Source organism: Heterodontus francisci, chromosome 23, assembly GCF_036365525.1.
Source record: "Heterodontus francisci isolate sHetFra1 chromosome 23, sHetFra1.hap1, whole genome shotgun sequence".
In the NCBI taxonomy this organism is placed as follows: Eukaryota; Metazoa; Chordata; class Chondrichthyes; order Heterodontiformes; family Heterodontidae; genus Heterodontus; species Heterodontus francisci.
This window is the reverse complement of record NC_090393.1, coordinates 27901488-27917813: the sequence shown is the minus strand read 5'-3', so window position 1 is coordinate 27917813 and position 16326 is coordinate 27901488. Positions and strand designations below refer to the sequence as shown.

Sequence of the window (16326 nt, the reverse complement as noted above, 5' to 3'; positions counted from 1 at the left end):
CCACAGTCCCTGATTATCCCATACCACCACCTAGATCTGTGGAATAGCAGTAACCATTTGCCATTACCACGGATGTCGATTACAAAGATTCTGTTTATACCGTAACGGCACTGGGGATTTAAGCAGTAAATAGAGGGTCAAGAATGAAGATTAATTCAGTGCTTTCAGTGCAGCTAAATTTCTTTTGTGCCATGCTGCATCGACACCAACATGCTTGCCATATGCAGTGAGGAGTGTATTAAATAATTCCCCTGGGCTTTTGCCTCTATTTTCCTATTTAGAAACCTATTGCATGACTTGATCTTTATGTATGAAGAGAAGCTTCCTAATATTCCCAAATTTGTTATCTGCTGCTTTGAACTTGTCCTATTGTCATGGTTTAAATTTGTAATACCCTTGTGCCAAAATCTGTGAAATCTACTTCAGTGTATATCAACTGTACAGTGTGCTTGATGTAGAAGGTGCCATGGTGTACAGGTAGATTGACAATAGTTTTTGCCATACCTGATACTAACTAGTATTTCTGGGCTGGTCTGTGTATAATCAGAACTTTATAGAAATCTTAATTTTTATTAGTTTAAAGGGTAAAAGCAATAGTTGTGCTATATCCAAAGTAATTGTCAGGCTTGGCTCAGTGGTAGCACATCACCTCTAGATCAGAAAGTTGTGGGTTCAAGCCCTCCTGAGACACTTGAGCACTTAATCAAGGTCTACACTTAAGTGCAGCATTATTGAGGTCCTATCTTTCAGATGAAAGCTTAAACTAAAGCGCTACTTGTCTTTTCATCATGATCCTGAGGTACGATTCGAAGAGCTGGGGTGTGCCTTTAGTGTCCTGACCAGCATTTATCCTTCAACCAACAGCAGTAAAAGCAGATTATCTGAGCATTCATCTAACTCCTATTTATGAAACCTTGCTGTATGCAAATTGGTTGCTATATTTTGCTTGCATTACAACTATGACTACATTGACTCTAAAGTTCCTGACACATTTGAAGTTTTTAATGTTTTTGTTGAGTGCATATAGGAAAACCATTCATTCTTCCAGTGCTGTTCTCCCATTCTTTGAACAACTACCACAATTTGGAATACAATCTTATTACAATCTTGTTTATTCATTAATTTGATACATTTTTATCCATATATAAAGAGAAAAATGTGGAATGCCTGAATTAGGCAGGAATGCATGGAGTCTAAAACTAATGAAATATCACCAATAAAACACTGAATTTCTATTTCTACAGACCTTTGGTCACGTTTGTATATGTAGCAATATTCACTGGCAGATTGCTAATGTTATACATCTGGCTTGATAATGCACACATTTGATAGTGTAACAAATATGGGTTTAAAACATGAAATAGTACTCATTATTTAGACCATCCTCGTCGGCTAAACAAGTTGTTTGCAAAAGAACAAAGATGACATCTGACTCTAATGAAGGTTGAGATCCACACTTCTGCCCAGAGAGCAGGAATATGAAAATTAAATACATTCTTGGCAAAATACCTTCTGATTTACCAAAAGGTATTTTTGCATACTGTTGTAAAACTGATTCTGTTTTGAGGAAGTATTCAATTGTAGAAAATTAATAACGTTATTGAATTATATTTGCTAAATCCATGGACCAGTTGAATTGTTTTGAGTACCTGAATCAGTTTATTGTTAGCTATTAATACACCAACACAGTGATTGTTTCAACATTGTGATTGGTTATGAGGTTTTTTTTATTACAATGGATGTCTTTCACAAAATTTGCCTGTTATAAATTTTTCCTGAGTAATAAGATACAACATAATAAAATCCAGGCAGAGCCATATCATTAACTAAAACTTAACTATTCCAATCTTTGAATAACTAACAAGTCCAAGACATTCCCTTTGGGATCAGATCTGCTTGCAGGTTTTCCTGCAACTACAACCAAGTAAACATTATTTAACAATCTTTTAGTTTGATTAATTCATTATTGGTGCACATTTGTAGAAAGTAAAGTTAAGGTATTTTTACATTCTGCGCAATAGACAAGTCTGCAAAAATGTTTTCTTCTTCAGTTGGTGTAGTTTTTCAGACAACCAGGCATTTTAGCAACACAGTTTCTCACTGTTATTGGAAAACTTCACATGAAAGTTTAACAAGAAAATAGCAAATATTCTTTAGATGTGAATACAATAGAAACTCTAATTAATAGATCTATTTTTTTCCTCTGGAAACATTCATATACCATGTTACGTAATAGTCAAATCAGCACTGATGCAGCTTCCAATTGTGTTGGAACGATTCCATTAAAACCATCTTTAATTAAATCTGTCAATTTATAGAATATAAATCATACTCCATTGATCTTCATTGTGTAGCCTGTATATACCAATGTAGTAAATGGAATGCTGTAGCTTTTTACTGGAATGATGTGGGGAAGTACTGTGATCAAGATAAATATTTGACAGTAGGTATTTACAGACAATATGGTTAGGTTACTGGAACCTGACAATTGCAGTTAGCTAATACATTAAACAAATGAAATGTGATCATATGGATCTTATGCACTTGATTACTAGCCAGCCCCAAATATGAGTCAAGTATTCCCTATTGCCAACATGATGTATCTCAGAATTCCTGCTCCAGGGAATGGTGCTGCTCATTCCTGCTCATGGTGTAACTATGGATTCAGCGGAGACACCAAACAAAGTGGAGAGTGATAGTCCCTGGAGGATGGGGACTCTCTGCTTCACAATTAATATGGGCTTTCATGCCCTATTTACCCTGTTCACATTAGGCTGCCATTAGAAGTTTTTCACCTTCTGTTGACTCCACGATGACATGCAAGCTGTGATCCTCACCAACAGAGCCACCAGAGACCCTATCTCAATCAAGACCTGGGTCAAGCAAGGTTGTGTCATTGCACCAACCCTCTTCTCCATTTTCCTTGCTGAAGCAGCTGTTCTACTCAGAACTTGGTCGTGACAGGAGACTCCCAGGAGGACAACAGAAATGCTTTAGAGATATCCTCAAAGAACCTCCAAACTACTTATCAACCTGACCCTTCAACTACCACCTGCTCCTCGTGGCAGAGTCTGCAGATCACACATTGGACAACTCCGAACCCATCAGACTGGAGCGGAAGCAAGTCATCCTCGATCCCTAGGCTCTGCGTAAGAAGACAGTCCAAGATTAACATTGGTGCAACGAGGTTTTAGCTTTTCAATGATAAGCTTAGTGCATTCGCACTCCACTTCATTTGTTGAATCTCTCTACGTCCAAAAGCAAGATGGAGAAGCACCATTTCACAGATTTTTTAAAAATTCTTTAATGGGATGTGGGTGTCGCTGGCAAGGCGAAGGTGGTGGTGAGCTGCTGCCTTGAACCGCTGCAGTGCATCTGGTGTGGGTACACCCACAGTGCTGTTAGGAAGGAAATCGTGGAATTTTGACCCAGTGACAGTGAAGGGACGGCAAATATAGATCCAAGTTGGGATGGTGTGTGACTTGGAGGGGAATTTGCAGGTGGTGGTGTTCCCATGCATCTGATGCTCTTGTCCTTTGAGGTGGCAGAGGTCGTGGGTTTAGAAGGTGTTGTTGAATGAGGCTTGATGAGTTGCTGCAGTGCATCCTGTATATGGTACACACTGTTGCTACTTTTTTTTTTGGCCTTTATACGCCAGGCCCCTTTTATATATTTTATGTCGAGGGGGCCTTTATTCCTCAGGCCCCCTTTATATACATTTTTAAATAATTTTATTAAAAACGTAAATAAAACAAACTCAAATTAAAATGCCATTATCTGCGTCAATTATGCACTCCAGTCCCTGCGGTGCCCACCAGTTGTGGAAGGCCTCACACTGCTGCTATTGTGTGTCGGTGGTGGATGGAGTGAATATTGAAGTTGATGGATGGGGTGCCAATCAAGATTTTCAGTTTCTGAACTCTTAATATAAACTGATCATGTATGTTATGTTGACCAGAGTCGGTTTCTTATTGGCCACAGGCGAGTAATTTCAAAGACACCACTTTAAGAAAAAGGATACCCTGGCAAGTTTTAAAAATGCACCCCCAGGATTCCAATATTTGCCAATAGAGTTATACAGCACAGAAACAGGCCCTTCGGCCCATTGTGTCTGTGCTAGCCATCAAGCACCTAACTATTCTAATCCCATTTTCCAGCACTTGGCCCGTAGCTTTGTGTGCTATGGCATTTCAAGTGCTCATCTAAATACTTCTTAAATGTTGTGAGGGTTCCTGCCTCAACCACCCCTTCAGGCAGTGCATTCTAGATTCCAACCACCCTCTGCGTGAAAGAATTTTTCCTCAACTCCCCTCTAAATCTCCTGTCCCTTACCTTAAATCTATGACCCCTGCTTATTAACCCCTCCGCTAAGGGAAAAAGCTTATTCCTATCTAATCTATCAATGCCCCTCATAATTTTGTATACCTTAATCATATCTCCCCTCAGCCTTCTCTGCTCGAAGGAAAACCGAAATGCTCCAGCCCAGGTACCATCCTGGTGTATCTCCTCTGCACCCTCTCCAGTGCAATCATATCCTTCCTATATTAAAAGCAAAATACTGCGGATGCTGGAAATCTGAAACAAAAACAAGAAATGCTGGATTCACTCAGCAGGTCTGGCAGCATCTGTGGAAAGAGAAGCAGAGTTAACGTTTCGGGTCAGTGACATGTAATTGGAAATGCTGGAATCGGAACCGAAGAAGGGTCACTGACCCGAAACGTTAACTCTGCTTCTCTTTCCACAGATGCTGCCAGACCTGCTGAGTGAATCCAGCATTTCTTGTTTTTGTTTCATATCCTTCCTATAGTGTGGTGCCTAGAACTGTACACAGTAATCCAGCTGTGGTCTAACTAGCGTTTTATACATTGGGGTGGGATTGGACAGCAAGAAATCCTGGAGTACCCACGGTGCCAGAGAGCACTGAACTAAGCAGTGTACGGCATAGTCAAAAGCAAAATGCTGCCAGAAATCTGAAATGTAAAACAGAAAATGCTGGAAATACTGAGCGGGTCAGACAGCATCTGTGGAGAGAGAAGCAGACTTAACGTTTCAAGGGGCTGACCTTGCGTTGGAATAGCCACTGACTACACTCAATCTGAAACTCTGTAACTTGATAAAGACTTTCTTCCTTTACTAAATAGTGCCCTCTAGCTGCCCCTTTGCTAAAATACCGCCTGCTTTAATGTTGTGGGACTTCAAAAGTATTTGAAAGTCTGGCACGATTTTTAGATAATTTGGCTGTTTTGTGCCAAGTATCGAGGTGTTTCGACATTCGTTTCATAACATGCTGCGCCGGAAAGGTGTTTGTGCGTGAAATATATTTATATTTGCAAAGCAGAAGCGTGACAGTGGCTTGTCCCTGCAAAGCATTTTCAGGCGATCCACGTTTTTCTGGATGAATAGGAGGGCGGGATATGCCGGGGAGTGCAAGATCTTTTCAAGGACCTGATTGCGCCGCGTCGTTAATCCATTGGAAAGAATAACCCCGTCTGATTCCTCCCTGCCAGCAATCCATCAGCGAGACGTCAATAGATTCCTCCAGGGAAACTACAAAACACACGCTGCCCTGACAAAAAAAAGAGTGGAGGCAGCAGGGTACAGCACTCAGTCTTCACACACTGAGCCAAGGAGTCCCATAAAACCCCCTTGCAGGTTTCATCCTCAATGACAGAGTCAAACGCCAGGCGGTAATGACCAGGCAGCCTTAACCTTCGGATATTTGCAGCATTTGGCTGATTGTCCAATCTGAGAACCGTGGGGAGCTGAAATTGCTGCAACGCACGGGAGCTGTGAAGAGAATCCACTATCGTACAAACGTTGGGAGGCGGACTGAGCGGTACTTTTAAGAAGTGCAGGTATATTCCAGCATCATCAACGAAAGTGTACGGGGAATGGCCGGGAGTGTGCATGTTAGCACTTTCAGGAATTTCCAGCCGTGCACAGCATCGTGGAGAGGCTTCCAAGTAACTTTCTTTCTGCTGTATTTAATCCCTCTGGTGTGCACGTCGTGGGGAACTGGATTTCAGTACAAGTACCCATCGGGATTGCAAAGCAACAAGGATCATCTTGGAGTTGTCAGCAATGGGTTTCTCACACGCAGGTAACTCCGCTTCACTCCTTTCGTAACAATAAAAAAAAAAGTAACCTTTATTTAGGAGAGTGAAAAGACAAGTCCTGATACGGTACAAAAGGCTGATTGTGAATTACTGCAGACGGGTCCTGGGTCAATGCTTGTGGTTAGTTGTGTCCGGATGTGGGTAACACAAACAGCTCACTGCGGGAAAAGGTTAATCCAGAGTGCAGCAATTGTGCGGCCAGAACGCTGGATCAACACTTATTAATTCCCCTGATTTAGACATTAAATTCCCCACTCAGTAAACAGTCCAGCCATCCAGGTGGTTGACTGTGTAACCCTTTAATCGCGTTACAAGTGTTACATAAGATTTTTCTTTTATTACAGAAGACGAAGGCGTTTGTTCTAATTTAAAACTCATTTACTACAATAGCTGCCCTGAACACGTGTTTTAATTGACAAAACTTTTTTTTAAGCTGTAATATTTAATCTCCTATTAGAATTCTTGATAAAGTTTCATGAGTTCAGATAGGACAGGCTTTTGTTTTCGCTTGGCACAAGGAGTTGTTTGAAATGGATATTTCGAGTCTGTCAATGGATTTAGTGGCTTTCTTACAATGAACCTCACGAGTAGCCAAAACGTGTGTAAGCAGAGTGGCGTGGGCAACCAACACTTCAATCTTCTGAATAATATGTGAAACCAGGGGAATCAAAGTGCCTCCGTACTCGGGATGGTTGTATGGATTCAGATTATTGCATGGTTTATGGTATTGCCATAAATTGCAAATATGATGGAAGGTGGGTCTTTTGTAATATTGGATTTGTCTCACATCTATTCAGATTTAAGCTGACTTTTTTGTTCTACGTAAAAAAAAAAGTTAGCAAACGTCCCAACTACTGCCTTGTGACAGTTGACAAGATGGGGAATCGTCCTTGTCGGGTAAAACGACAATGATTGGCATTCGTACACAAAGCCTTAGTACAAAAGCAGCATCTAATGTTTAGAGCAGCGCTCCCGGAATAGCCGAGCAATCCCTTGTGGTTTCAAAGTTTGACACGGGCTGTGCTAATCGCCCTTCAAGCAACCCAAGACGCTTCTTCCTGTGAATATTCAGGACGCCGCCTCCTCCTCCTCCGCTCAAACAAATCTCCAAAGAACAAAACAAATGCTCAGCCCAGTACCAGGCTCATCCCGCATTCACCATCACTCACTGGTGCTATTGAGAGGGATGTTCCGGAACCCTCCAAGACTGGGTCAAGAAAGCTAACAATAAACTAACATTGCGTTCCAGGGCTCAAAGCTTCACTAGATCCTGCGTTAAGGATTAAATCCTCTCTCTGTGCCGTACTTTTTTTTGGTAAATTCGAAATTATCCAGCCGACAATGTCTGTACTTGCGTGGTGCAATGTTATAGGTTGGCTTTTGTATATTAAGATTCACAAAAACTTTAATAGCCAATTAGTCAAAACTGCAGTCTGTATTCAAAGGTATGAAACTTCCATTAGTTTCTTCGGTCTTACAACCGAACTTGACTGGTACCCCTCCCTAAAAACTGGGTGGGGTTGAACGGAGAAAGGCCAAATAATGAGCCTGCTTCAAAGTAGGTCTGCAACTTCAATGGTGGGATTACAGTGGTGCGCGTTTGTATTTGTCCTGACAAGTTATCTGGCACACTTTCCGACCGCTGAGAACAGCGGGAGCGGGCTGGACTTCATCTTAAATAAGTCAAGACCATGGTGCGGTCAGTTTAAAATAAATTCCTCATCAGTCATGTCAGGCTCGTTCTATTCGGGTTTCTGACATCTCCTTCCAGCGGTAATTGGAAGTGAATGTATCTCCTCTGAGCGGGAGCTAATGAAATCTCTGTGGTCTTTACAGATGGGCCTTTTCACGCTGTTGTTGCGTGAAATTCAGCCGCAAGGAACCACTTAATCAAATAGTTGTAAATCCAGTCCCAGTCTAATGACCTTATAATTTATACTTTCAAAAGTTAAACTCCTTTTAATGATTAAAGTAGAAGATGCAATGCCTATTATTGGAGAATACTATAATACTGCTTACAGTAGGCACTTGGTTTTATTGACATCACATCATTGCCTGTGGCAACTGTTGAATAGATTTCCGGACCATGCGTACTAATAACAGGTCCCAGTCCCAACCACCCACAAACTACCACTCTCAACCCTCAGTGTCATTCTTCTGTTATGTAAACATTAACACTACTTCAGCTGGCCTGACACTGTCCAGAAATTCGAGCCAGGCACGGGCATCACAGCTTTGCCATTAAGTTTCATTTCAGATTCTCACTGACCCAGCGCCAGGTGCCTCTGTGTTTGAGACTCTTAACTGGAGGCTGCATTTGATTGAATTATTTATGAATGGGATAATACGTTTAGAGGCTGTTAGCAGCAGCCATGCTCTGCGAATGTTCATTCCAAGTTTGGTGTTCAAAGGTAGTTTGGTGAAACGCTTTTCAAAACCAAAGGGGATTTAATGAAGGAGAATACAAATAAATGTTGAGCGCGGAGTAACTAAAAGTCTCATTCCCAAAGCCAGCCCGAGAGGACACTTTGAACTCGACACCAAGAAACATGATTGGAGTTTACTCATTTTGGGCGTTGAATTTGTTTCGTCGCGGTTTGCGAATCAATCAAAAGTGAACGGGAGGATGGACTTTAAAGTTTCCTTAAAGTGACGTGTTTGTATTACATGTACTAATGTTACTGGTGGTATCGTCGGTCTCTGAGTCAAAGCATGAATTTGTGATGGGGTGACTTACTAGAGCAGCATTTACATAAAATATTATACAATGAGCCTTTAACTACTGTCAGTCTTTTCATTGATCTCCTCTGGACGATGCTTTTTTTCTAAAAAGGATAAAGTGAAACTATTAACAGGAAATTTGCATAACATCTGTAAATTTATATTTTACTTTCCTTTAATGGGACAATACTAAAATACAGCTGCAAATCTAATAGAAGAGAAGTGGAAATAAATCACCCAATGGCACCGACTGCATAGCCTGAGTAATTGGGACATTAGTGTTGGTTTTCTGAAAATCATGACTCCCAACTTCTGTACATATCGTGGATATTTATGTGTTAAAGCCATTGGTCTTAATCGATTTCTCTTTTTTAAGCTTAAAGTGGTTACAATGCCATTTTTGTCACACTTCGCATTCCGTCTGTGCCCTGGGACATTTGAGGCAAGTTTTTTTTTAAATTTCATGGGATGTGGGCGTTGCTGGTGTAGTCTATCCCCATTACTGGTCCGGAGGTTTACTTTGGGTATCAACGACTCAAGACTACCAAATTATTGTTCACACATAGCACATTTATTCAGCATTTCAAAATCTTATCACCGATCGAGATTAGACTCACACATCTAGTTTAGTTTAGTTTAGAGATACAGCACTGAAACAGGCCCCTTGGCCCACCGAGTCTGTGCCAACCATCAACCACCCATTTATACTAATCCTACACTAATCCCATATTCCTACCACATCCCCACCTGTCCCTATATTCCCCTACCACCTACCTATACTAGGGGCAATTTATAATGGCCAATTTACCTATCAACCAGCAAGTCTTTGGCATGTGGGAGGAAACCGGAGCACCCGGAAGAAACCCACGCAGACACAGGGAGAACTTGCAAACTCCACATAGGCAGTACCCAGAATTGAACCCGGGTCGCTGGAGCTGTGAGGCTGCGGTGCTAACCACTGCGCCACTGTGCCGTCCATGTAAGCTAGGTTACTTAGGTTCATCTGAGAGTCGGAACGGAGCAGGTGATCAGTTCTCCCCTTCCAATTCTCCAAGTAGTTGATCAGACTACTTAGTCCTGAGCTAGCTAGCCAGTACATCGGAGCACGCTTTTTTATACCCTGTTTTGTGCATGCTGCCTGCTTGATCAGCTCGGGATGGGCCCAACCTGACTACCCGATGTACAGTGATTGGTTGGTCAGCTGTTGCTAACGCCATGGGTGCGCTACATCAGCCACAGTCGGTCAACCTTTCACCGGTTTTGACATCTTTTTTTGGTAGCCTCACCCCTCAAGTTTCGACCACATTGCATAGCTCGTTCTCTGTTCTCCAGCCCTTGTCTGATAACAAGGCATTACTTCACTCCTCTGACCCCCAGTCTCCAAGCAACCAGCCCACATGATGTGTCCGTTACGAATTTAGCAATATGTTTAGACATGCCTCAATGACCACCTTGCAGGTTTCACCACATTCACTTCCCCTTTAACAGTTCAGTTACACCACACAGCTGTCTCAGCACATATTTCTACGTCCTTGCTGTGGACTTGTTTACCACTTTTAGCTGCACACATTACTTTCCCCACATGCCAGGTTACATACAGTTCACGGGTTGGATGGTGGTCGCTTACACTGGCAAGACCCAGTATTTGTTGCCCATCCCTGATTGCTCTTGACAACTGAATGGCTTGCAAGGCCATTTCAGAAGTCAATTAAGAGTCAACCAGAGTTTTTCAGCAGTTGACGTTGGCAGGTGAAGGGTAGGTAATGCGATTTAAAAACTAGTGCACAGGGGCAAATGGAGATTAACTTGGGTTTGCATTTGGAAATGTCAGTGTAGCCATGTCACACCATCAACTTGACACATTACTGATACCAGTGCGGTATTATTTTGGATGTGCTTAGCAGCTTTGTGTATATTTGTGTGATGTCAGCTCATCAAAAAAAAAGTGTTCTGGAGTTATAAATAAATATATTTATTTATAAATTATGACAGCCTATTGCTTAAAGATTTAGCCAGAAAGATCAGAAGGTCCAAAAAGATCTTTCCTGGTCTATGTTGAGTTAGCTGACCTCAAACAGAACAGCAATTGGCAATTTAAATTACCTCAGTACCCTTGGGCTTGGAAAATGGGATATTCAACAAGGTTGAACCAGGCCTGTGTCCTTACTTGCACCGTCCTGTTCATCCATCACCCCGTGCCAACATTGGCTCCCGGTTAAACCAAACCTTGATTTTAAAATTATCATTTTATTTTCAAATCCCTCTGTGGCCTCACCCTCCCTATCTCTAATCTCATCCAGCCCCACTGCCACTCCCAGATGTTGGTGCTTCTTGACTTCAGGCCTCTCAAGCATCCCAATTTTAATTGACAGCTGTGGCTTCAGCTGCCTAAGCCTCCCTATACCTCTCTACCTCGCTTTCATCCTAAAGATACTCCTTAAAACCTACCTCTTTGGCCAAACATTTGGCCTTCTGCCTTAATATTTCCTTATATGGCTCAGTGTCAAATTTTGCTTTATAATGCTCCTGTAAAGTGACTTGGGCTGTTTTATTGCATTAAAAGCCACTATATAAACAAAAGTAGTTGTTGTTCTTCATCACCCTTATTACTACCAAGCAACCCCTGAAGTGCACCTTTTCATATGTTTGATTAGGACAGGACTGGTGATGCCCTCACAGTTAAATAGCTTCCTGATGCTGCCCTATTTCTCACATGAAGCAGGGCCACTTGGGTGGCAGGCTGTAATGCATTTGAGTCTTAGCAAGTCAGGAGAGGAGGGAGGAAATTCTTTACGGGCAGAATAAACCACCAAAGCACTGGCACTGGTCTCAAAGCCACATTTATTGTGCAATGATCTTCATTCCAAAAATAGGTAGCATAAAAAGAATTCATATAAAGAAAGAACTTGCATTGCAGGATGTCCCAAAACACTTCACAACCAAATAATTACTGTTAAAATATTGGCACAGTTGTTTTATAGGGAAATGTGGTAGCCAAATAGGATACTTTGTACTTTACATGCAAACTATGTTATTTTTCCAGTTTTGCTGTTACATGGGGTGGGGTGGGGTGGAGGGGGGACAGTCCAACATAATGTGAATAAAGCAACATTTAAGTAGTACACAATTGAGTTTTGTCTGGAAATTAGAGTACCCACATTCATCCTCAGGCTCCCAAGTCTGAGAGTTTGAGGAAATCAGAGCATTTGGTGTAAATGGCTTTCTTCCCAGGCCACACAAATCAAATTCATTATTGGCGCCAGTCTGCTAGCCCCAAGGAGGGTTGGACTCTTTCCAATAACAAGCATGTCCAAACTCCATTCACACTGTGTCAGCTCCTGCTGTTGTGCTAGTGCCTGGCACAATGTGAAGGAACTCTCACCTTTTTGGAGTGTTTAATAGGCAGCAAAACGGGGGTATTAATTCCAGAGGATGTTGCCACGCGTCAGCTTGCTCAGTTATTAACCTCTGGGTCAGAAGGTTGTGAATTTAAGCCCCGTTTCAGGATTTGAGCAACTCAATAAAAGTCTTGAAGAGTAGCAAGATATTTTGGTGCACTCAAACAACACCAACCAAAAATAGGCTAACTGATGGTTATTCTTTGGGATCCTGCTGTGTGTACAGTAATTGCAATCTAGTCACAGCACCGAAAAATGATTAATTCCATGTGTGGTGCTTTGGGAATTCCTTAAAGCTCTGCTGATAAGTTCATGTCTTTTTCCCCCCCATTTATTTAATGAGCATTTGGTTCTAGATTTAGACCAAATGGGCAAAAATTCTATTGCCAGTACAAGAGATACTATTAAAAGATAATAAATGGAGTAACTAAAAAGGCTGGCAGTTCCAAAAACAGAAAACGCTGGGACTGCTCAGCTTTAGGGTATGACTTTTCATCTGAGCAGCAATAAAAGATTGGTCAAGAGCATTCACACATTGCTCATTCGATGCTTTAGTTGCTCAAAACAGTAAGTTGATGAGCCATACAGATCATAAAGGTCTCATTTACAACTAGTGTTGAAGAAGCTGATCTCACACAGGTTGATGGTACAGGTGCTACCTTTGTTCCTTCACTATTGCAGAGTATGGAAACCAATCAATTAGAGTCCCACAGCTGACTGCCAACAGCAACTTCTACTAGAAGCACAGGTTCTGGTTCAATAGTGATGTTCTACACAGATAAGTCCACAGACTGCGATCATTCTCGAAGCTCACCTATAAAGAAGTTTAACTTGAACAAGATACTGGTGGATGGCTAATGAACAGAGAGCCATCCACCCCAACTTGAAGTAATTGGTCCAGATTTTGCAGTCAGCAATGAAGCAACAATGCTCACTGTTAACTTTGAAGAAAGCTGCCCACAACAATCTAGTGATCTTTGTGGCATGGATTTCCCCTTTCCCAACTTTAATTTGAATCTGCTGCCAATGACTGTACTGTCATCAAGCAGGGTAACCAGCCAATCGTATTGAACAATTCCCACAGATGGCAAGCCAGGAAGTAAAATGACTGACTATCCTTCACTTTTTATGAGTCTTACAAAGCACAATAAAGATTGGGACAAACATATTAGAAGCTGAAATATCCTTCATAAACATTTAAAAAAATAATTCTATGAAAAAACTACGGAATTTTTATCGTAATGGAAAAAATTGGCATTACACAAATATAATCATTTTTCAGGGCTGGAGAGGTTGTACAGCAGTAGCTATGACTTAACGTGCCGTTAAAAATCTAGTTACACCTCATTAACAAGGCATAACTTTTCTGGGTTTTTTAAATCAATGATGTTGCCTTGAAGGAGGAAGCTCTCGTCAGTTCAGTGATTTTTCTAACGATTGCAGTTTGTGGGGACTTCAACAACACACCCTATGGAGGAGCAGGGAATCACTGACCAGAACTTCCGGGTTTCTGAGTTTCACTACGCTGGTGAAAACATCAGCTATTGCTGCCAATTGCAACAGAGTAATGACAGCGAATGCTGACCGTTTGGCAGCAATTACAACTGGCAAAATCCAAATAAATACTTTTGAGGACAAAAGGAAGTAAAAAAAAATGTCCTGAACGAACCAGAACCCCAGAAAAAAGTCTCAATGTGCCAGTGTATTTTAAAACTTCAGTCTCGTAGTGATTCTTCAGGAGAATGTTAGCCCCACAAATGCCCCCATTTGTCAGACAGTTTTCTAAAGTTAAAGCTCTTGGACTTGAAGGCAAATTATTGGCCTAGTTAAGAAATTAGCTGAGTGGAAGGCGACGGAGTGCAGGGATAATGGGCAGGTACTCTAATTGATAGGATGTGATTAGTGGTGTCCTGCAAGGATCTGTGATGGGGCCTGAACTATTCACTGTATTTGTTAATGACTTAGATGATGGGATAGAAAGCCATATATTCAAATTTGCCAAGGGCACAAAGATAGGCGGCATTGTACACAGTGTAGATCAAAGTGCAAAATTACAAAAAAGTAGTGACAGATTAAGTGAATAGGCAAAACTATGACAAATGGATTTCGATGTAGGCAACTGGAAGGTCAACCACTTTGGATCTAAAAGTGATAGAATAGGGTACTTTCTAAATGGTGAAAAGCTAGAAACAGTAGAGATCTAAAGAGACAGGTACATAGATCATTCCCGGAGTCTCACACCCTCTGCACAATGCCCTCGAAGTGGCTGTGGTGGGGAAGAGATGGTTGCCCACTTCTTTCTGGAATGTGTCTTTGCAAAGCAGGTGTGGAAAGAGATGCAGTGGTTTTTGACGAGGTTCATCCCAAGCAGCTCTGTAACACAGGAGTTTGTGCTCTACGGACTGTTCCCAGGGATGCACACCGAGACAAACATCAACTGCTGCTGGAGGACTATCAACTCGGTGAAAGACGCCCTTTGGTCTGCCCGAAACTTGCTGGTCTTCCAGCGCAAAGAGTTGTCCACGACCGAATGTTGCGGACTGGTACATTCCAAGGTCCAGGACTACGTGCTGAGGGACACACTAAAGCTTGGGACAGCCACAGCAAAGGCTCAATGGGGAAAGACCACTGTGTAAGGTCCCCCCACCAAGGTGAACTAGGGGCTGGACCCATGGAAAACCCCTCAACTGTATCCAGAAAATATTTGGTTTGCTGTAAAATGTACATAGCATGTAAAATGAAATGGAAGGGTTGTGTGGCAACTCACTCCTGTATTGAAGGAAGCTGATCTCTTTTGCACTCCTTGTATTTTTTGACTTTGTGCTTTTTGGAACTGTTTGGTAATGTATTTTTTTACAGTTTTTTATGAATAAAGTATATTTTGGGAAAAAAACGTCATGAACAGGTATGGAAAATAGTCAAAAAGGATAATGGAATGCTGGCCTTTATATTTAGAGGAATAGACAATGGGGGGGGTGGGTAAAGGTCATTCTTCAGCGCTACAAAGCCCTGGTTAGACCACACCTGGAGAACTGCGAGTAGTTCTAGGAACCACACTTTAGGAAGGATATAAAAGTAAAATACTGCCGCTGCTAGAAATATGAAATAAGAACTAAAATGCCGGAAATATTCAGATCAGGCAGCAGCTGTGGAGAGAGAAACAGAGCTAATGTTTCAGATCAATAACCTTTCATCAGAACCTGATCTGACAGAACAGGCTCAAGAGGCTAAATGGGGTCGGTCTGTTTTCTCGCTCACTCGCTCTCTCTGTGTCTCTCTCTCTCTGTGTCTCTCTATCCCAATCCCAATCCCTGGCTGCTAGCGTAGGCCTTCCAAAAGCCAGCCTCTCAATCTGTTTGGCTGCCATATATTCAAACGAGGTTCTACTGTTGGATTCTGCAGGGCCCCTTTCTTACCTATATTTCCGTCCCCTACAATCCCTCGTCTCCACTCCGTCCCACCTCCCCTAAATATTGTTGCCTTCGTGTCTCAACCTGAACACTTGAGTCTTTGTAAGCCATTAACAGTAGGGTGGGCGAAATCTCAACTGAGCCCACCCTGTTCTCATTCAGTGCCCCTGATCTGTACTTTTCAGCAGGAGTCACTGAATAGGAATCAGGACTGGGATCAATTATTAATTTTCCTATCCCTAATCCAAAGGTGCTGAGGCTAATTCAGTGCTCCTTTTATAGAACAGACCAGATATTGAAGCAAAGGCATTTTCATACAAGTAGTTCTGAATTCTGTTGCACACAATCCTGGCTACTACTGAGCCATTGGGGAAGACCAGTATGCTATTTTAATTTACAGATTGGTTACCTGTATAATCGCTTTAACATAAGTCAATTCTTAGGGTTGTGATCCTATTCATCTCTAATGTTTAAATGGACATTGATGTCATGTTCTTAAGCTGTATGGGAATGTATTATTTTACAGTAAAAGAGAATAAGGCTGGAAATACACAGCAGCTTAGTGGGCATTGATTTAGTACCTCGGGTGGGTCCCTTAATCAGAACTCTTGTCATTTGATTGCTCAACAATTTGTGGTTTTTTTCCTTTGTAAAATGTGCTAGTTTTACTTTTTAGTGATT

General features: G+C 41.7%; 1 protein-coding gene across 8 annotated transcripts in view; it reads left to right on the top strand.

Annotated features, from left to right (window-relative positions):
• The first annotated feature begins 5380 nt into the window (after positions 1 to 5380).
• Positions 5381 to 16326, top strand: part of emid1 (EMI domain containing 1) — a 426608-nt gene continuing 415662 nt past the window's right edge. For 2 of the 8 annotated variants that reach the window (XM_068054891.1, XM_068054893.1), the window contains exon 1: positions 5386 to 6100. In XM_068054891.1, coding sequence (XP_067910992.1) covers positions 5892 to 6100 — 209 coding nt within the window. In that variant the 5' untranslated portion in view covers positions 5386 to 5891. Of the gene's footprint in view, positions 6101 to 16326 lie in introns of all 8 variants that reach the window. The other 6 variants (XM_068054892.1, XM_068054890.1, XM_068054887.1 and 3 more) reach the window with 6 other exon arrangements.